Raw genomic sequence first — 21,297 nt, forward strand, 5'->3', positions numbered from 1 at the left:
AAACCCAATCTCTACTAAAAATCCAAACAAAACAAAACAAAAAATTAGGTGGGCATGGTGGCAGGTGCCTGTAATCCCAGCTACTGGGGAGACTGAGGCAGGATAATTGCTTGAACCCAGGAGGCAGAGGTTGTAGTGAGCAAGATCACCCCATTGTACTCCAGTCTGGGTGACAAGAGCGAAACTCAAAAAAAAAAAAAAAATTCAGCTCCTGAATCACACTAGTTATGTTTCAAATACTCAATAGCCACATGGGGCTAGTAGCAATGGTATTGGAGAGTATGTACAAGGCATGCCTCTATCATCACAGAATGTTTTTTTGGCCAGTGGGAAGCCTGAGGAAGGGGTTCGGATTGCTCAAGGACCCATGGGAGAGAGCAGGCTTTGACTGGGCTGCCTGCCTGTGAGGTCTCTGGACTAGAGGTGAGGGAACGGTCCCCAGAAGTGTGAGGTGGTGTGACTCACCTCCTGCCAGCGTAAAGTGGACTCTGTCCCCAGGGACAGGAACAAATCCGGCAAGGCTTCTTCAGCCCTGACTTGGGTTATCTGCTCAGTGTGACCAGCGCCAGGGGCTGAGAAACATGGAGTGAGTGGGACTGGGGCAGGAGCAGCAGCTGCTGAGTGAGGCTGAGCCTGAGCACCTGGTGGGGAGAGGGGTGGGGTCTCCAGCTTGGTCTTGGTTGGCATGCATGGGGCTGGACAGGAGAAGGGCTGGGGGAGGTATGTGTGAGTTGGGATAGAAGAACAGGGAGGAGGGTTGCTGAACAGGGGTTGGGTTGCACCTTGTCTAATGAGAGAGATGGGAACCCTCTCATCTCACCCTGATGAATTGTTTCTGCCTCTTTCTCAGATCCAACACAGTCCAGCTGACAAGGATGGAATATGCCATGAAGTCCCTTAGCCTTCTCTATCCCAAGTCCCTCTCCAGGTGAGGAAAGTCATGGGCAGAATGGAAAGGGAGCCACCTATGATGTGTAAGCCAGAACTTCTCAAACTTTAATGGGTATATAGGTCACAGGGGACCTTGTTCAAGTGCAGATTCTGATTCAGGAGGTCTGGAGTGGGACCTGAGATTTTGCACTGTCAAGAAGTCCCTGGGTGATATTAATGCTGCTGCTTACACCACCACCACACCGTGCATAGAAAGGAGTAGATACTATGCTTGGTGCTTTTACTCCTGATCTCATGTAAGCCTCACAACAACTTTGGGAAGTGGGGGTTATTATACCAAATGAATAGGTGAGAGAACTGAGGCACATAGTGGGTGCTCTCAATCACCCAGCAAATCCATGAGGGAGCCAAGATTCTAAACTGGGACTGCCTGACTGTAAAATCCAGGTCCTTTCCATTCCTTTAGTTCTAAATTGAGTGCTTCAGTTAAAAAAAAAATACCTTACATACTTCAGGCTTCCCCCACTTCATCCAACTTTACAGGTGAGGAGAGTGAGGTCAAGACAGGTGGTAACTGGGGGAATGTGGGGTGGGTCTTTTATTACTTTGCTACTTACTCCTCATGGTCTGAGAACCAGCATATCAACATCACTTGGGAACTTGTGAAACATTTGGAATCTCAGGCCTCACCCAGGTCTACTCAATCAGAATCTGCATTTGAACAGAAGCCCTGGCAACTTATGTGTCCTTTGAAGTTTGAGATGCACTGCTCTAGCAGGCTTTTTTTTCTTTCTTTCTTTTTTTTTTTTGTAAGTCAAGGTCTCACTCTGTTGCCTAGGCTGGAGTGCAGTGGCACCATCACCGCTCACTGCAACCTCTGCCGCCTCTCAGGGTTCAAGCAATTCTTGTGTCCCAGCCTATGGAGCTGGGATTACAGGCATGTGCCACCACTCTGGCTAATCTTTGTATTTTTAGTAGAGATGGGGTTTCACCATGTTAGCCAGGGTGGTCTTGAACTCCTGACTTCAAGTGATCTGCCCACCTCAGCCTTCCAAAGTGTGGGATTACAGACATGGGCCACCATGCCTGGCCTCTAGCAGGCTTCTGAGTAAGACTAGAGCAGGATTAGCAGGTGATGGGGGGTTGCCTGATCATGAGCCCAGTCGGGAGGGGTGGGGAGGTGGCTCCCCTGTGTGGTGGGCAAGGGTTGGGCAAAGTGGGCAGCTCACCCTGATGCTTCAACTGCCCCAGGCGTGTGTCAGTGCGTACCTCTGTGGTGACCCAGCAGCTGCTGTCGGAGCCCAGCCCCAAGGCCCCCAGGGCCCGGCCCTGCCGCGTAAGCACTGCGGATCGAAGCGTGAGGAAGGGCATCATGGCTTACAGTCTTGAGGACCTCCTCCTCAAGGTGAGAGAGCCCTGCGCGTTGCACAGCCCAGCTGTGAGCTGGGATTCAGCAGAGATGGAGGTCAGGGCTTAGAAGGTGGCACAGTTTCCTTTCTGATACCTACCAGCGCCTACAGATGGTAATGCCCACCTGGAGAGCTGTCCAACTAATTAGCAATGGCTGATGTCTGGTAACAGGAGGGGGGCAGTAGGTTACCATCCTACACTATCAGTAGGTCAGTGGTATTTTCAGGGCACATTTTTCTTGCTGGAAAATCTCATGCTTCCCACTTCCATTAGTTGTTTTTTTTTTTTTTTTGAGACGAAGTCTCGCTCTTGTCACCCAGGCTGGAATGCAATGGCGCGATCTCGGCTCACTGCAACCTCTGCCTCCCAGGATCAAGCGATACTCCTGCCTCAGCCTCTCGAATAGCTGGGACTACAGGCACACACCACCACACCCAGCTAATTTTTTGTACTTTTTTTTTTTTTTTTTTTTTTTTGAGACGCAGTCTCGCTCTGTCACCCAGGCTGGAGTGCAGTGGCGCGATCTCGGCTCACTTCAAGCTCCACCTCCCGGGTTCACGCCATTCTCCTGCCTCAGCCTCTCCAAGTAGCTGGGACTACAGGCGCCCGCCACCACGCCCGGCTAATTTTTTTTGTATTTTTAGTAGAGACGGGGTTTCACCGTGGTCTCGATCTCCTGACCTCGTGATCCGCCCACCTCGGCCTCCCAGAGTGCTGGGATTACAAGCGTGAGCCACCGCGCCCGGCCAATTTTTTGTACTTTAGTAGAGGCGGGGTTTCACTGTGTTGCCCAGGCTGGTCTCGAACTCTTGAGCTCAGGCAATCCACCCACCTCGGCCTCCCAAAGTGTTGGGATTACAGGTGTGACCTATGCTGTGTCACCCAAGTTGTAGTGCAGTGGCATGATCTCGGCTCACTGAAGCCTCCACCTCCCAGGTTCAAGTGATTCTCATGCCTCAGCCTCCCAAGAAGCTGGGACTACAGGCATGCACCACCACGCCCAGTTAATTTTTGTATTTTTAGTAGAGACGGGGTTTCGTCATGTTGGCCAGGCTGATCTCAAACTCCTGACCTCAGGTAATCCACCCGCCTCTGCCTCCCAAAGTGCTGGTATTACAGGCGTCAACCACCATACCCGTCCTCACTGATCATCTCTACAGGGGTGGGACCCTCTCACCTGCAATCCCAGGTGCCTGGTACAGGTCAAATGTTTGGATTAGGCTTCCAATTACTAGGCTCTATTTAACATACAGAAATCAATCATAGCTAACCTCTTTATTCTAAGTTTCCTCCCCTATTTCTGTGTATTAGTTCTGTTCTTCGGAGCCAATTTCCCCTCCTTTGTAAGGCTTCTGGCTGTGCAGACTACATTTCTTGTGCTTTCGATCAAAAGGAACTGTTCATACTCTAGTTTTTGCCCTGAGGTCTGGGCACCCCCTGCATCAAAACGTCCTTGTTATATGTGGCTTCCCCTGGAGGAAGCAATTGCAAACTAACAAAAGTTACACAGTACAAATACAATACAAAACTTTGCCTGAATCATTTGAGAGTAAGTTGCCAACTTGCTGCCTATTACTCTTGGATACTTCAATATGCATTTTCTACAAACGAGGATATTCTCCTGTGTAGCCATCACACAACTATTACAATCAGGAAACAGTATTACATTACTGTAATTGAATCCTTAAACTCAAGCATTGCCAGCTGTCCCAATAATATCCTTTATAGTGAAAAGATCCAAGTCAGGATCAAGTGTTTATTTAATTGTATGTCTCTTTAGTTTCCTTCAGTATGGAACAATTTTTCAGTGTTTCCTTGACTTCTTAACTTTCATTGCCTCGACCATTTTGAAGATTATGAGCCAGCTATTTTTGTTTACTGTCCCTTGGTTTGGAACTATGCATTTCTTTTTTCTTTTTTTTTTTTTTTTTTTTTGAGACGAGTGAGATGGAGTCTCGCTCTGTCGCCCAGGATAGAGTGCAGTGGTGCTATCTCGGCTCACTGTAAGCTCCGCCTCCCGGGTTCCCACCATTCTCCTGCCTCAGCCTCCTGTGTAGCTGGGACTACAGGCACCCACCACCGGGCCTGGCTAATTTTTTTTGTATTTTTAATAGACACGGGGTTTCACCATGTTAGCCAGGATGGTCTCGATCTCCTGACCTCGTGATCTGCTTTCCTCGGCCTCCCAAAGTGCTGGGATTACAGGTGTGAGCCACCACACCTGGCCCTATCCATTTCTTCAATTCAAGTTTATATCTTTGGCAGGAATATGATAAAAATCAGTTGCAGGCCAGGCATGGTGGCTCATGCTTGTAATCCTAACACTTTGGGAGGCCGAGGCAGGAGGTTTCCTTGGGCCCAGGAGTTCAAGACCAGCCTGGGCAACATGGTGAGACCCTATCTATACAAAAATAATACAGGAATTAGCTGGACATGGTGGTGTGTACCTGTAGTCCCAGTTACTCAGAAGGCTGAGGCAGGATGATCACTTGAGCCTAGGAATTTGAGGGTCCAGTGAACTGTGAATGCACCACTGCACTGCAGCCTGTGTGACAGAGTGAGACCCTGTTTAAAAAAAATTTTTAAAAGATTGTCACTGCAAAATTTTATGCAATTTTTGTCACCTTACTGTTTTGATTATTTGAATAAAGTGGTAGGTACAGTCAAGCTTCTGTATGTAACATTTTTCCCTCTGTTATTTATTTTCTAGGTCAGTACTTTGTACTAAGTAAACATTGAATTCTGCATCTGTCACTGTATTCACTTATTATTTATTTATTTATTTATTTATCTGAGACGGAGTCTCACTCTGTCACCCAGGCTGGATTGCAGTGGTGCGATCTCGGCTCACTGCAAGCTCCGCCTCCCGGGTTCACGCCATTCTCCTGCCTCAGCCTCCCGAGTAGCTGGGACTACAGGCGCCCACCACCACGCCTGGCTAATTTCATTTTTGTATGTTTAGTAGAGACGGAATTTCACCGTGTTGGCCAGGATGGTCTCGATATCCTGACCTCATGATCCACCCGCCTCGGCCTCCCAAAGTGCTGGAATTACAGGCGTGAGCCACCGTGCCTGGCCTATTATTATTATTTTTTAGAGAAAGGGTCTCACTCCATTGCCCAGGCTAGAATGCAGTGGTGTGATGACGGCTGACTGCAGCCTTAGACTCCTAGGTTCAAGTGATCCCGCCCCCTCAGCCTCCCGACTCGCTAGGACTATAGGTACATGACCTCACACCTAATTTTTAATTTTTTTAAAAATAGAGATGCGGTCTAGCTATGTTTCCCAGCCTGGTCTCAAACTCCTGGTCTCAAGTGATCCTCCCACCTTGGCCTCCCAAAGTGCTGGGATTAGAGGCATGAGCCACTGCACCTGGCCTATTTATTTATTTATTTATTTCAAAAGGGACACAGGTATTTCTATTTTAGTAGGATACATGAATGGCAACAGATTATTTATTGACGCTCAAGTTGTCCCAGACTTCTGTGTCTTTTTATCATGTCCCCATCATTCTTTGCATGCTTTTTTACTTTCTGGTGCTTTTTTTTTTTTTTTAATCATGTCTCCATCATTCTTTGCATGCTTTCTTTCTGGTGCAGCAAGGTATTACAGGCTCATCTTGTATTTTCCCTGCCCTAATTCTTGGCCATTTTTTTCTAAGGTCTGTTTCATTTTAGTATTCAGAAACCGAGATCAGGGAGCTAGGTATGTTCATTGCTATTGATGCATTGCTGATCCCAGGCCCTTACTGAAAGATTTTTAAGCAGCAAAATATGTTCCTTAGTGAATCCAAGCAAGAAAAGTGACGTGAGAATTCCATCATTCCAAGATAACTAATGATGTGGTTGTAAATGTCCTGAGGAGCCTATTCTTATTATGGACCATGTATTCTGCCAGGTGATTTGCAGCATTTCTTCTGATGAGAGCCTTAAGGTAGTTACCACTATTTCCATTTTCCAGAGGCAGAGGCCAAGTGCATTCACTGGGATTGAAACCCAGGCAGTTAACCTAAGTGTCATGACACTTTTTTTTTTTTTTTTGAGATGGAGTCTCACTCTGTCGCCCAGGCTGGAGTGCAGTGGCATGATCTCAGCTCATTGCAAATTCCACCTCCCGGGTTCACGCCATCCTCCTGCCTCAGCCTCCCAAGTAGCTGGGACTACAGGCGCCCGCCACCACGCCCGGCTAATTTTTGTATTTTTAGTAGAGATGGGGTTTCACCATGTTAGCCAGGATGGTCTCAATCTCCTGACCTCGTGAGCCATCTGCCTTGGCCTCCCAAAGTACTGGGATTACAGGCATGAGCCACCGCGCCCAGCTGTCATGACATTTTTGCATTTAATCACTGTAACAACTTATAAACTGTACTTGCCTCAACTTTTTTTTTGATGACGAAACTAGTTCAGAGAAGTGAGATAAGTAAAAATGGACCAAAGACCTAAATGTAAGAACTAAAACTATAAAATCCTTAGAAGAAAACATAGTGTGTAAGTCTTCATGACCTTGATTTCCTAGATATGGCACCAAAGCAAAGCAACCAAAGGGGGAAAAAAACAAACAAACAAACAAACAAAACTGGACTTCATCAGCAATAAAACCTTTTTTTTTTCAGACAGAGTCTTGCTCTGTCACCTAGGCTGGAGTGCAGTGGTGCAATCTAGGCTCACTGCAACCTCTGCCTTGCAGGTTCAAGCAATTCTTATGCCTCAGCCTTCTGAATAGCTGGGATTACAGGTGCCTACCACCACGCCCAGCTAATTTTTTGTAATTTTAGTAGAGACAGGGTTTCACCATGTTGGCTAGGCTGGTCTCGAACTCTTGACCTCAGGTGATCCACCTGACTCTGCCTCCCAAAGTGCTAGGCTTACAGGCGTGAGCCACCGCGCCCAGCCTAAAACTTGTATATCAAAGGACACTATCAAGAAAGTAAAAAACACAACCCGAGGCCGGGCGCTGTGGTTTACGCCTGTAATCCCAGCACTTTGGGAGGCCGAGGCGGGCGGATCACAAGGTCAGGAGATCGAGACCATCCTGGCTAACACAGTGAAACCCCGTCTCTACTAAAAATACAAAAAATTAGCCGGGCGTGATGGCGGGTGCCTGTAGTTCCAGCTACTCGGGAGGCTGAGGCAGGAGAATGGCGTGAACCCGGGAGGCGGAGCTTGCAGTGAGCCAAGATTGCGCCACTGCACTCCAGCCTGGGTGACAGAGCGAGACTCTGCCTCAAAGAAAAAAAAAAAAAAAAAAAAAAACACAACCCACAAAATGGGAGAAAATACTTGCAAATCATATAGCTGATAAGGTGATAAGGGTCTAATATCAAGAATATATAGTGTTTACAGCTGAACAAGAAAAAGACAACCCAATTAAAAATGGGCAAAGGATTTGAGTAGATATTTCTCCAAAGAAGATAACACAGTGGCCAATAAACCCATGAAAAGATGCTTGGCCAAGCGCATTGGCTCATGCCTCTAATTTTAGCACTGCGGGAGGTGGAGGCAGGCGGATCGCTTGAGCCCAGGAGTTCAAGACCAGCCTGGGTAACATGGCAAAACCCCACTTCTACAAAAAAATACAAAAATTAGCTGGGAATGGTGGCACATGCCTATAGTCCCAGCTACTTGGGAGACTGAGGTGGTAGGATCACTTGAGCCTAGGAGGCTGATGCTGCAGTGAGTCATGATGGCACCACTGCACTCCAGCCTATGTGAGAGAGCAAGACCCTGTTTCAAAAAAAAAAAAAAAAAAAAAAAAGGCTCAGCATCATTAATCATTAGGGGAATGCAAATTAAAATCACTTCATCCACCAAAAAGTAGATACATGGCTGGGTGTTGTGCCTCACGTCTGTAATCCAAGCACTTAAGGAGGCCCAGGTGGGAGGACTGCCTGAGCACCCAGGAGTTTGAGAACAGCCTTGGCAACATGGTGAGATCCTGTCTCTATTTAAAAAAAAAAAAAAAAACAACGATTTTTGGGCCTGGTGCGGTAGCTCACGCCTATAATCCCAGCACTTTGGGAGGCCGAGGCGGGCGGATCATCCAAGGTCGGGAGTTCGAGACCAGCTTGACCAACATGGAGAAACCTTGTCTCTACTAAAAGTACAAAATTAGCTGGGTGTGGTGGTGCATGCCTGTAATCCCAGCCACTCAGGAAGGCTGAGGCAGGAGAATCGCTTGAACCCAAGAGGTGGAGGTTGCAGTGAGTCGAGATCATGCCACTGCACTCCAGCCTGGGCAACAAGAGCAAAACTCAATCTCAAAAGAAAAAAAAAAAAGGATTTTTGGCTAAAATACAGACAATAAAAGCATCAGTGAGGACGTAAGGAGACTGGAGTTCTCATACATTGCTAGTGGGGATGTAAAATGATGCAGACACTGTGGAAAACAGTTTGGCACCTCCTCAAAGTTAAACATAGGCCCACTGTGGTGGCTCATGCTTGTAATCCCAGCATTTTGGGAGGCTGAGCAGGGAGAATTACTTGAGCCCAGAAGTTTGAGACCAGCCTGGGCAACAAAGCAGTACCCTGTCTCCACCAAAAAAAAAAAAAAAAAAAAAAAAAAAATCAGCTGGGCAACATGGCACAAACCTGTAATCTCAGCTACTTGGGAGCCTAAAGTAGAAGGATCACTTGAGCCCAGGAGGTTGAGGCTGCAGTGAGCTGTGATTATACCACTGCATTCCAACCTGGGTTAAAGAGCAAGGCCTTCTCTACAGAAAAAAAAAAAAAAAAAAATTAAACATAGAGTTAATGTATGACTCAGCGATTCTACTCCTAGGTATATGCCCAGGAGAATTGAAAACATATGTTCATATAAAAACTTGTACACAAAAACTCATAGCAGCATTATTCGTAATAGTCAAAAATAAACAATCCAAGTGTTCATCCATTGATAAACAGATTTTAAAATCTGTTATATCTATATAGTAGAATATTATTTAGCCAAAAAAAAAAAAAGAATGAATCATGTCCGGGCGTGATACCACATGCCTGTAATCCCAGCACTTTGGGAGGCCAAGGTAGAAGGATCCCTTAAGGCCAGGAGTTTGAGACCAGTCTGAGCAACATAGCCAGACACCATCTTTAAAAAAACATAAAAATTAGGCAGGTGTAATGGCATGCAACTGTAGTCCTAGCTACTCGGGAGGCTGAGGCAGGAGGATTGCTTGTGCTCAAGAGTTGGAGGCTGCAGGCTGGGCGCGGTGGCTCAAGCCTGTAATCCCAGCACTTTGGGAGGCTGAGGCGGGCGGATCACGAGGTCAGGAGATCGAGACCATCCTGGCTAACACGGTGAAACCCCGTCTCTACTAAAAATACAAAAAATTAGCCGGACGTGTTGGCGGGCGCCCGTAGTCCCAGCTACTCGGGAGGATGAGGCAGGAGAATGGCGTGAACCCCGGAGGCGGAGCTTGCAGTGAGCCGAGATCGCACCACTGCACTCCAGCCTGGGGGACAGAGCGAGACTCCGTCTCAAAAAAAAAAAAAAAAAAAAAGAGTTGGAGGCTGCAATGAGCTACAATTATGTCATGTGCCTTCTACTTACGCTTATGTTATGCTTATGATTACTGCATTCCAGCCTAGTAGTCACTGCACTATTAGATAGTGGTGATTGTTGCACAACTTTATGAATATACTAAAAAACCCTGAATTGTACACTTTTAGAGGGTAACTTTTAGAGTATGTAAACTATATCACAATTAAAAATTATATGTGACTTGCATTATATTTTATTGGACAATATTATTCTAGACTATGAACCCTGAAGCCAGGAGCCAAAAGGTACCATGATAAAGTCTCTGGGTAGCGATTCCACAGCAGAGGGCCTGGACTCCAGTTCCACCTCATAGACCCTAGCCCACTTGTTCTGGGATGGCAGAAGCATCACTGACCTTATTCCCCAGGTCCGGGACACTCTGATGCTGGCAGACAAGCCCTTCTTCCTGGTGCTGGAGGAAGATGGCACAACTGTAGAGACAGAAGAGTACTTCCAAGCCCTGGCAGGGGATACAGTGTTCATGGTCCTCCAGAAGGGGCAGAAATGGCAGCCCCCATCAGAACAGGTGAGCTCCCACCTGTAGGGGGAGAAAATCGAGACCCTGGGAGATGTCTTCAAGGGGTGCTAAGCATTTGCTTGTCTCAATGCAGGGGACGAGGCACCCACTGTCCCTCTCCCATAAGCCTGCCAAGAAGATTGATGTGGCCCGTGTAACCTTTGACCTGTACAAGCTGAATCCACAGGACTTCATTGGCTGCCTGAACGTGAAGGCGACTTTTTATGATACGTACTCCCTTTCCTACGATCTGCACTGTTGTGGGGCCAAACGCATCATGAAGTGAGCAAATTGGGATTTCCTGGGGATAGGGTGGGTACGGGCAATGGGAGAGCCCCTGTCTATTCACATGGACTCAGCCTTCTTAGCGCCTGGGTCTGGCTTTGGTGCTGACAAAGCATAGCCTGTATCAGACAACACGGAGCCTGATGGGTTCTCGAAATGCTGTGGACAACACTGGCGTGTGCCCCGGGATGCACATGTTTCTTCTGGTGGAACCTGGATGCATTTTGTTTTTATGACTACTTTCTACTCTAGCAACTACATTTTTTATTGAAATAGGGAGTTTTCCTAAGTAGTCTTCTAGTCAATTTTTAAGAAATGAATATGTGTTGGCCAGGCGCGGTGGCTCACACCTGTAATCCTAGCACTTTGGGAGGCCAAGGTGGGTGGATCACTTGAGATCAGAAGTTTGACACCAGCCTGGCCAACATGGCAAAACCCAATCTCTACAAAAATACAAAAATTAGCTGGACATTGTGGTGCATGCCTGTAATCCCAACTACTTAGGAGGCTGAAGCAGGAGAATTGCTTGAACCCGGGAGGTGGAAGTTGCAGTGAGCCAAAATTCCACCACTGCACTCCAGCCTGGGCAAAAGAGCAAGACTGCCTCGGAAAAAAAAAAAAAAAAGGCATGTGTCAAAGATTTAATTGAATTTATTAATTAATGAGAGAACTAGCAAGAAGTTACAATCAGTTCAAAGGAGAATTCAAAATCCCACACATATATAGGTCCAGCAAGAATGGTGAGATAGGCTGGGTGCAGTGGCTCTCACCTGGAATCCCAGCACTTTGGGAGGTCAAGGCAGGAGGATCTGTTGAGCCCAGGAGTTTGAGACCAGCTTGGGCAACAGAGTGAGACCCCGTCTCTATCACACGCGTGTGTGCGCGCACACACACACAAAATGCTGGCAGTGGTAGTATGTGCCTATAATCCCAGCTAGGTGGGAGGATTGCTTGAGCCCAGGAGTTTGAGGCTGCAGTGAGATATGACCATACCACTGTGTACTCCAGCCTGGGCAACAGCATGAGACCTTGTCTCTAAAAAGAAGAAAAAAAGAGATAAATGTATACATACAAAATTGGGTTTTTTTCCCCCATGAGAATGGGAGGGATGAAATAATCTTCCCTCCATATGACAGAATTAATTTGCAAGTCTTATGGACCAGAGTCATTTGTACTATATAATGAACTTTTCTTAAAACTTATTTTTGAAAGTCTAACCATACGTCTCAAGAAGCATGAGAATACGTGAGGTTAGAACCCGCTCCCGCTTCCCCATTTCCCCTACTTTCCAAACATCCAACCCCATGTTGCTTTATGCTATTTCAGCCTCATGACCCTGGGTGGCAGGTGCAATCCCATTTTACCCATGAGGAAGCTGAAGCTCAAAGCTAGAGCAGTTTGCTAAAGTTCACCCAGCTAAGAAGACTGGATTAGGACTTAGGCCTACCTGATTCAGGTTCAGTTCTCAGTACATGCTCATGCCAGGCATGGGTGTCTTCATGTCCAGCACTCCGAACATGAGCTAGACTGCAAGTGACTTGGAAAGGCCTCAGAGTCTAGAACAGATTGTCTCAAGGGGCAGAGCCATGTTATGGAGATTAATCTGGTTGGTCCAAAGTAGTAGTAGAAAAATAGAAAGCCTTATGAAATGAGCTGGGATTTTGCATGAGAAAGTAGGAAGGTTCCGGGCATCTCGGTTAAGGTGGAATTGCAGGTCCTCGCCCTAATCCTGATCTCACCTGCAGCATCTGTTCCTATTTGCACATCGCTCTAGAACTGATGAAGGGCTTTTAGTGCTACCACCTCAGTGATATTCAAATGTTATTAATGAAGAAAACAAACAATGAAACTAATCCCTTCCAGGCCAGCATGGGAATAACGGGGTGCAGGGAGGGGGTACACTCTTGTTTTTTATTTATTATTTTTTTATTTATTTTTGAGACAGACTTACTCTGTCACCCAGGCTGGAGTGCAGTGGCACAATCTCAGCTGACTACAACCTCTGTCTCCTGGGTTCAAGTGATTCTCGTGCCTCAGCCTCCGAAGTAGCTGAGATCACAGGTGTCCGCCACCATGCCCAGCTAATTTTTTGTATTTTTTAGTAGAGACAGGTTTCACCATGTTGGCCAAGCTGGTCTCAAACTCCTGACCTCAAATGATCCAACTGCCTCAGCCACCTAAAGTGATAGGATTACAGGCATGAGCCACCAAGCCCAGCCTTGTGTTTTTTGTTTGATTGTTTTTTGAGACAGAATCTTGCTCTGTCACCCAGTTTGGAGTGCAGTGGTGCCACCTCGGCTCACTGCGACCTCTGCCTCCTGGGTTCAAGCGATTCTCCTGCCTCAGGCTCTGGAGTAGCTGGGATTACAGGCACCCACCACTACGCCTGCCTAGTTTTTGTATTTTTAGTAGAGACAGAGATTCGCCACGTTGGCCATGCTGGTCTCGAACTCCTGACCTCAGGTTACCCACCCTCCATGGCCTCCCAAAGTGCTAGGATTACAGGCGTGAACACCATGCCCAGCCTACTTCGTGGTTTTGACTTGCATGCCCTCTCATTCCACCCAGGGAGGCTCTCCGCTGGGCCCTCTTCAGCATGCAGGCCACGGGCCACGTGCTGCTTGGCACCTCCTGTTACCTGCAGCAGCTCCTCGATGCTACGGAGGAAGGGCAGCCCCCCAAGGGCAAGGCCTCATCCCTCATCCCGACCTGTCTGAAGATACTGCAGTGAAAGCCCAAGCCCTTGGAAGCTTTCCCCAGTGAAGGACTAGACTGGGGGCCCCACGCTCAACTGGTAGTGCCCACAAGCCTGGCAGCTGTAGAGCCGCTAACCTCCCCACACCTCCCTCACCACACAGGACCCTGAGTGAGGAGGAGGGGCTGGAAACCTGGGGTAGGTTGGCCAAAGGAGAACCTCAGGCTCCTGGCCCGGCCCAGCTCCTTCCTGCCCAACGCAGCTTAGCCCATCCAGACCGGTCCCGAAGTCTGCCCCTCCATTGGCATGAAGTTTGCCCCTCAGCAATCTGGCCTCGCAGGCTGTACTTTCATGGTGTTCTCCACCTTCTGGCCCCCATCCCGGAACATTCCTGAGTGAATTCTCAAGCACACCAGCATGTGATATTAGGGAGTTTGCAATAAATTATTGATGCTGATGTATCTTTTTTGCCTGTGTTCTTTGGGGTGGGGTTCTATCTGGAAGGTTGGAGGGGGCTAAAGGAAGAAACGAATCTATTGTCAAAGTATTCTCTTTAAGGTAGGATTACAGGTAATAGCACTTTTTCTACCAAAGTTGAAAAAAAAAGAGCTGGGCACAGTGACACGTGCCTGCAGTCCCAGCGACTCAGCAAGCTGGGGTGGAAGCATCCCTTGAGACCAGGAGTTCAAGGCCAGCCTGGGGCACAATAGCAAGACCCCAGTCTCTTTAAAAAACAAAATTGCAGTTGATGTTGAAACTAAAGTCAGCTGAATTTGAGGCTTAAGCTGACCATGTAATTGATACCATAAGTAACAATTTCCTAATTAAATTCACCTATCAGAGGAGCTTCAATTGAGCAGGTGGGATTAAGTCACTCTTCTAATTTCTCAGTGTCCCATTTTATAATAACTGTTTAAGTGGTTAGGTGAAAAAGTACTACTCAAGCTGTAAGGCATTTCTCCGTCAATGCCCATCCTAACTTGCCAGACAGCTTATCTTTCATTTTCAGGACTTTCAACCTCGGGATTTCAAAGTGGGCTCATAGGTAGCCCCAAAGAGTAGGAGCTTCTCATCAGTGTGAACTGGCATTTTCCAACATTGGACAACTCAAGACAAGCATGAAAGGCTGAACTTAGGCCGGGCATGGTGGCTCACGCCGTAATCCCAGCACTTTGGGAGGCTGAGCCAGGCAGATTACTTGAGGTCAGGAGTTCAAGACCAGACTGACCAACACGGTGAAACCTGGTTCCTATTAAAAACAAAAAAATTAGCTGGGTTTCATGGCAGGTGCCTGTAATCCCAGCTACTCAGGAGGCTGAGGCAGTAGAATCGCTTGAACCTGGGAGGCGGAGGTTGTGGTAAGCCAAGATCGTGCCACTGCACTACAGCCTGGGTGACAGAGTGAGACTCCGTCTCAAAAAAAAAAAAAAAAAAAAAAAAAAAAAAAAAAAAGGTTGAACTTGTAGAACATGTAGGCGACTGTTTTATTTAGTCTGTGACTGAAAGATTTTAAAACTTGGCCAGGTGCAGTGACTCATGCCTGATATCCCGGCACTTTGGGAGGCCGAAGCAGGAGTATTGCTCGAGGCCAGGAGTTCAAGAGCAGCCTGGGCAACATAGCCAGACCCTGTCTCTACACTAGATAATAAAAAAAATTAGCAGAGCATGGTGGCTGTAGTCCCAGCTACTCAGGAGCCTGAGGCGGGAGGTTCACTCCAGCCCAGTAGGTCACGGCTGCAGTGAGCTATGATTGTGCCACTGCACTCCAGCCTGGGCAACAGTGAAAGCCTGTCTCTGGAAATTAAAAAAAAAAAAAAAAAAAGAGGATTCAAAAATTCTATCACAGCCAGCCACAGTGGCTCACGCCTGTAATCCCAGCACTTTGGGAGGCCAAGGTGTGTGGATCACAAGTTCAGGCGTTTGAGACCAGCCTGGCCAACATGGCCAAATCCTGTCTCTACTAAAAGTACAAAGAATTGGCCGGGCATGGTGGTGGGCACCTGTAATCTCAGCTACTTGGGAGGCTGAAGCAGGAGAATTGCTTGAACCTGGGAGGCACAGGTTGCAGTGAGCCAAGATTGTGCCATTGCACTGTAGCCTGGACGACAGAGCGAGACTCAGTCTCAAAAAAGAAAACAAACAAAAAAAAAACGAAAAACAAAACAAAACCTATCGTTTCAAGACTCTTACTATAAAGCCTATTTGGATTTAGTAAATACTAAGGCAAAGGCCTGTATTACCAAAGCTGGTCTGGGAGCTATTTCTGGCAGCGGACCCAAAACCTGCAGCCTATGGGCAAAGCTGCTGAAGCTCCCTGAAGAGGGCCTGCTATTCCGGGATCTCCTGCTCTTTTGCAGTTATGGCTGGAGGCTGGCCTGGTGTCAGGCTGGCTCCATGGGGTGGGCCGTCTGGCAGGATGTTTGTATCAGCACAGAAGCTATCCCAGTCCACCCCTGCCAAGCTGTGGCATGGCCTACCTGCTCCTTCCGTAAAATGCTCAGTAACAGAGCTGGAGTGGGGGTGGGAGGCTCGGTATTTGTCCCAAGCTTCTCTCCTCCTGAGATCCGAGTTTCACAAGTGAATCTTGAGCAACTGCCCACGGTCTCTTGGCACTGAGCCCAGGGAAAACAAGGTTCTTCCTTTTCTTGCAGGAGCTCAGAGGCTAATGGAGTCAAAGCAGCTGTGGTCAGTGAACAGAAAAGGCAGCCTTTGATGAGGCTGGGGAGGGAAGATTCCAAACAGCAAAGGCGCTTGAGCCTCTATAGGGCCTGCCGGTCCTAGTGGGGGAACGGCCTTTCCTAGGGCGCCCCCGCACAGCCAGGAGCAGCTATCGTCAAGGTGGGCTGTGTTCCAGCCCCTCCAGCTCAGCCTTTTCATTTGTTCAAGCTGTTGCTCGGGAGTGTACAGGACGCCTTTCAGAAGAATTCTAAATCCAGGGGCCTGTGATGGCACAGTCACATGTCTGAGCCCAAAACAAGAGAACCACTTGTGTTTCTGCCGCTCTTCTCACCAGCAATGCCCATATTTGTGCACATAATTTTTTTTTTTTTTTTTTTGAGACGGAGTCCCACTCTGTCGCCCAGGCTGGAGTGCAGCGGCGTGATCTCGGCTCACTGCAAGCTCCGCCTCCCAGGTTCACGCCATTCTCTTGCCTCAGCCTCCCAAGTATCTGGGACTACAAGCGCCCACCACCACGCCCAGCTAATTTTTTTGTATTTTTAGCAGAGATGGGGTTTCACCGTGTTAGCCAGGATGGTCTTGATTTCCTGACCTCATGATCCGCCCGCCTCGGCCTCCCAAAGTGCTGGGATTACAGGCGTGAGCAACTGCACCCGACCTTTGTGCCCATAATTTTTTGTTTACTTGTTTCTTTTCTTTTTAGACAGAGTTTCGCTTTTGTGGCCCAGGCCCGAGTGGAGTGGCCCCACGTCGGCTCACTGCAACCTCGGCCTCCCGAGTTAAAGTGTTCTTCTGCCTCAGCCTCCCAAGTAGCTGGGATTATAGGCACCCGCCACCACGCCCAGCTAATTTTTGTAGTTTTAGTAGAGACACGTTTTTGTCACGTTGGCCAAGCTGGTCTCAAACTCCTGACCTCAGGTGATCCACCCGCCTCAGCCTCCCAAAGTGCTGGGATTACAGGCGTGAGCCACTGTGCAGGGCCCTTGTGCACATTATTTTATTTTATTTGAGATGGAGTCTCACCGTCACCCAGGCTGGAGAGCAGTGGCATGATCTCGGCTCACTGCCACCTCTGCCTCTCAGGTTCAAGAGATTCTCATGCCTCAGCCTCCCAAGTAGCTGGGATTACAGGCGTGTGCCACCACGCCTGGCTAATGTTTGTATTTTTAGTAGAGATGGGGGTTTCACCATGTTGGCCAGGGTGGATCTCCTGGCCTGAAGAGATCCACTTGCCTCAGTTTCCCAATGTGCCTTGGATTCCCAAAGTGCTGAAATCAGGTGTGAGCCACTGTGCCTGACATGTGCACGTAATTTAAAAAACTGATATCATTTAAAACATTGTGTATTGACATAATTTATATACAATAAAATGTATTATTTACAGGTATGTGGTTCAGTAAGTTTTAGCAAATTTACAGTTAAGTAAACACCATTTCTGGCAAACAAAAAGCTGCCATCTGTCCCTTTATAGTCGTGTAAATAGAATTTCCTAAAATGTCATGTAAATAGAAACAGACTGTCTTACAAATTTTTATTTCTATTTTTGTAAATTTAAAAAATTTAGAATATTATGAATCATAGTCTTTTCTATCTGGCTTATTAAACTGTGTGTGTGTGAGAACTGGGTAAACATAACTTCATCTAATCCCATCTGATTCCTTCAGAAGCAAACACCATCTTGTTTTTGTGTGTACTTTTGTGTCCGGAATTGGTGGGTTCTTGGTCTCACTGACTTCAAGAATGAAGCTGCGGACCCTCGCGGTGTTATAGTTCTTAAAGGTGGCGTGTCTGGAGTTTATTCCTTCTGAGATTCCAATGTGTTTTGAGTTTCTTCTTTCTGGTGGGTTCATGGTCTCGCTGGCTCAGGAGTGAAGCCACAGACCTTCGCTATGAGTGCTACAACTCTTAAGGCGGCGCAGTTGGAGTTGTTCGTTCCTCCCGGTGGGTTCGTGGTCTCGATGGCTTCAGGAGTGAAGCTGCAGACCTTCACGTGAGTGTCACAACTCATAAAGGCAGTGTGGGCCCAAAGAGCGAGTAATAATAAATTTAGTGCAAAGAGCAAAACAACGAACCTCCCTCACAGTGGAAGGAGACACCACCGGATTACCACTGTTGGCTAGGGCAGCCTGCTTTTATTCTCTTATCTGGTCCCACCCACATCCTGCTGATTGGTGCATTTTACAGAGAGCCGATTGGTCTGTTTTACAGAGAGCTGATTGGTTCGTTTTGACAGGGTGCTGATTGGTGCATTTACAATCCCTGAGCTAGACACAAAAGTTCTCCACATCCCCACTAGATTAGCTACAGAGTGTGGACACAAAAGTTCTCCACCTCCCCACTAGATTAGCTAGATACAGAGTGTCGATTGGTGCATTCACACACCCTGAGCTAGACACAGGGTGCTGATTGGTGTGTTTACAAACCTTGAGCTAGATACAGAGTGCCAATTGGTGTATTTACAATCCCTTAGCTAGACATAAAGGTTCTCCAAGTCCTCACCAGTCTCAGGAGCCCAGCTGGCTTCACCCTGTGGATCTTGCATGGGGGGCTGCAGGTGGAGCTGCCTGCCAGTACCCCGCCATGTGCCTGCACTCCTCAGCTCTTGGGTGGTTGGTGGGCCCGGGGGCGGTGGAGCAGGGGGTGGCGCTCGTCAGGGAGGCTCAGGCTGCGCAGGAGCCCACAGCTGGAGAGGGGAGGCTCAGGCATGGCAGGCTGCAGGTCCCGAGGCCTGCCCCGCAGGGAGGCAGCTAAGGCCCAGTGAGAAGTTGAGCACAGCAGCTACTGACCCAGGTGCTAAGTGCCTCACTGCCAGGGGCCGGCGGGGCCGGCAGTCTGCTCCAAGTGCCGGGCCCACCCGGAACTCGTGCTGGCCGGCAAGCGCCCCGTGCAACCCCGGTTCCTGTCCACGCCTCTCCCTCCACACCTCCCCGCAAGCTGAGGGCGCCAGCTCCGGCCTTGGCCAGCCCAGAAAGGGGCTCCCACAGTGCAGCGGCGGGCTGAAGGGCTCCTCAAGCACAGCCAGAGTGGGCGCCAAGGCCGAGGAGGCGCTGAAAGTGTGCTAGGGCTGCTAGCATGACTTTCAGAAACACAGAAGGATGTAAATATAACGAAGAAATAGACACCCATCACAGGCTGGGCATGGTGGCTCACGTGTGTAATCCCAGCACTTTGGGAGGCCTAGGTGGGCGGATCACCTGAGATTAGGAGTTAGAGACCAACCTGACCAACATGGAGAAACCCTGTCTCTACTAAAAATACAAAATTAGCCTGGCGTGGTGGCGCATGCCTGTAATCTCAGCTATTTGGGAGGCTGAGGCAGGAGAATCACTTGTATCCCGGAAGTGGAGGTGGCTGTGAGCCGAGACTGTGCCACTGCACTCTAGCCTGAGCAACAAGAGGAAAACTCCGTCTCAAAAAAAAAAAAACAAGAAAAAAACTGCTGCTTGAGAAACATACTTTTTATTAAATAATGAAGTATAAATTTCCTTTTCAAAATGCCATCATTAAAAAATTATATTTTAAGGGTCGGGCGCGGTGGCTCACGCCTGTAGTCCTAGCACTTTGAGAGGCCGAGACAGGCGGATCACGAGGTCAGGAGATCGAGACCATCCTGGCTAACACGGTGAAACCCCATCTCTATTAAAAATACAAAAAATTAGCCGGGCATGGTGGCAGGTGCCTGTAGTCCCAGCTACTCGGGAGGCTGAGGCAGGAGAATGGCGTGAACCCGGGAGGCGGAGCTTGCAGTGAGCCGAGATCGCGCCACTGCACTCCAGCCTGAGAGACAGAGCGAGACTCCGTTTCAAAAAAAAAAAAAGAAGAATGAAGAATTAAAGCAGGAACTTAATCATATGAGCGCGAGCTCTATTATTTAATAAATGTTTACTCCGTGGGAGGCACTTTGTTAAGCTTTTTTTCATGTGTTATATCAATTATGAAATGCAAAAGGCAGAAAATTGCTAAGAGAATAAGTAAGGGATAATCTATTTCAACTCAAAATTCTCAAGCCATAACTACATCCAGTTGTTTTCTATGCATTTTTGATATTATGTCTAGCATTAATAAGCAAGAATGCAAAATAAAATCTTCCTTCGGGGAACATATGATCTAATCAAATACTAGGTTGGTACAAAAGTAGTTACGGATTTGCCATTTAAATAGCAAAAACCATAATTACTTTTGCACCAGCCTAATAGAAAAATATATGTTATGTGAAGATTATTATAATAAGTGATAATATAATGTGACAGGCAGAAACACGGAAGACTAATTAGCCCTGTCTAAGGATGTTGAAAAAGTTCTTAGATATGGTTAAATTGAAATTAGGAATTCAAGGAACACTGTTTTCCCTTATAATATGGATACTCTAGTCAGAACTTGAAATGAAGAGCCAAATGGAATTTTTGTGTTTAGCATGAAATAATTTTCTACACTTAAACTGGTTAAATATGTTTAGTTAAATTTGTCAGAGACAGAAGCTTTACCAATACTTCATATTAAGAAAGCTAGCCTGGTGCAATGGCTCACGCCTGTAATCCCAGCACTTTGGGAGGCCGAGGCGGGCAGATCACAAGGTCAGGAGATGGAGACCATCCTAGCTAACAGAGGGAAACCCTGTCTCTACTAAAAATACAAAAAATTAGCCGGGCATGGTGGCGGGCGCCTGTAATCCTAGCTACTAGGGAGGCTGAGGCAGGAGAATGTCGTGAACCTGGGAGGTGGAGCTTGTAGTGAGCCGAGATCAGGCCACTGCACTCCAGCCTGGGCGACAGTGAGACTCCATCTCAAAAAAAAAAAAAAAGCAAGCTAGTAGCTCTCTCAACATAGTGAACTTTGCTGCAACCATGAATTGTGTTTTCAGTGAGTGACTTGCAAATCATAATCATAATATGAATACATTAGCATAATTTAACATGAATCTATTAGTACAGCTTTTGATCTTTTTTTTTTTTTTGAGATGGAGTCTCACTCTGTTGCACAGGCTGGAGTGCAGTGGCGTGACCTCGGCTCACTGCAACCTTCACCTGCTGGGTTCAAGCAATTCTCCTGCCTCAGCCTCCTGAGTAGCTGGGACTACAGGCGCATGCTACCATGCCCAGCTAATTTTTTGTATTTTTAGTAGAGATGGGGTTTCACCATGCTGGTCAGGCTGGTCTCAAACTGCTGACCTCGTGATCCACCCACCTCAGCCTCCCATAGTGCTGGGATTACAGGCTCGAGCCACCGCGCCCGGCACAGCTTTTGATCTTTTAAATTGTTTTCTCATTTTGGCCATAATCTTTTCAGC

General features: G+C 47.6%; 2 protein-coding genes across 4 annotated transcripts in view; one reads left to right on the forward strand and one right to left on the reverse strand.

Moving 5' to 3' along the window:
- The window catches only part of IL17RE (interleukin 17 receptor E), an 89,738-nt gene that overhangs the window by 38,925 nt on the left and 29,516 nt on the right, over window positions 1–21,297 (reverse strand). For both annotated transcript variants that reach the window (XM_063630396.1, XM_055260518.2), the window contains exons 2-3: window positions 15,809–15,993; window positions 10,190–10,265 (exon numbers count right to left, since the gene is read on the reverse strand). The gene's annotated coding sequence lies outside the window, so the exon portion shown is untranslated. The remainder of the gene's footprint in view (window positions 1–10,189; window positions 10,266–15,808; window positions 15,994–21,297) is intronic.
- On the forward strand, window positions 846–13,792 carry CIDEC (cell death inducing DFFA like effector c). 2 transcript variants are annotated; one of them, XM_055260571.2, is made up of 6 exons: window positions 846–928; window positions 2,143–2,296; window positions 10,050–10,079; window positions 10,202–10,360; window positions 10,446–10,633; window positions 13,205–13,792. In XM_055260571.2, the coding sequence occupies exons 1-6, from the start codon at window positions 876–878 to the stop codon at window positions 13,365–13,367; spliced, it is 747 nt and encodes a 248-aa protein (XP_055116546.2). In that variant the 5' UTR covers window positions 846–875; the 3' UTR covers window positions 13,368–13,792. The 2 variants fall into 2 exon arrangements, with proteins under 2 accessions (XP_055116546.2, XP_055116547.2); XM_055260572.2 differs by lacking the exon at window positions 10,050–10,079.

This window comes from Symphalangus syndactylus, chromosome 21, assembly GCF_028878055.3.
Source record: "Symphalangus syndactylus isolate Jambi chromosome 21, NHGRI_mSymSyn1-v2.1_pri, whole genome shotgun sequence".
NCBI lineage: Eukaryota > Metazoa > Chordata > Mammalia > Primates > Hylobatidae > Symphalangus > Symphalangus syndactylus.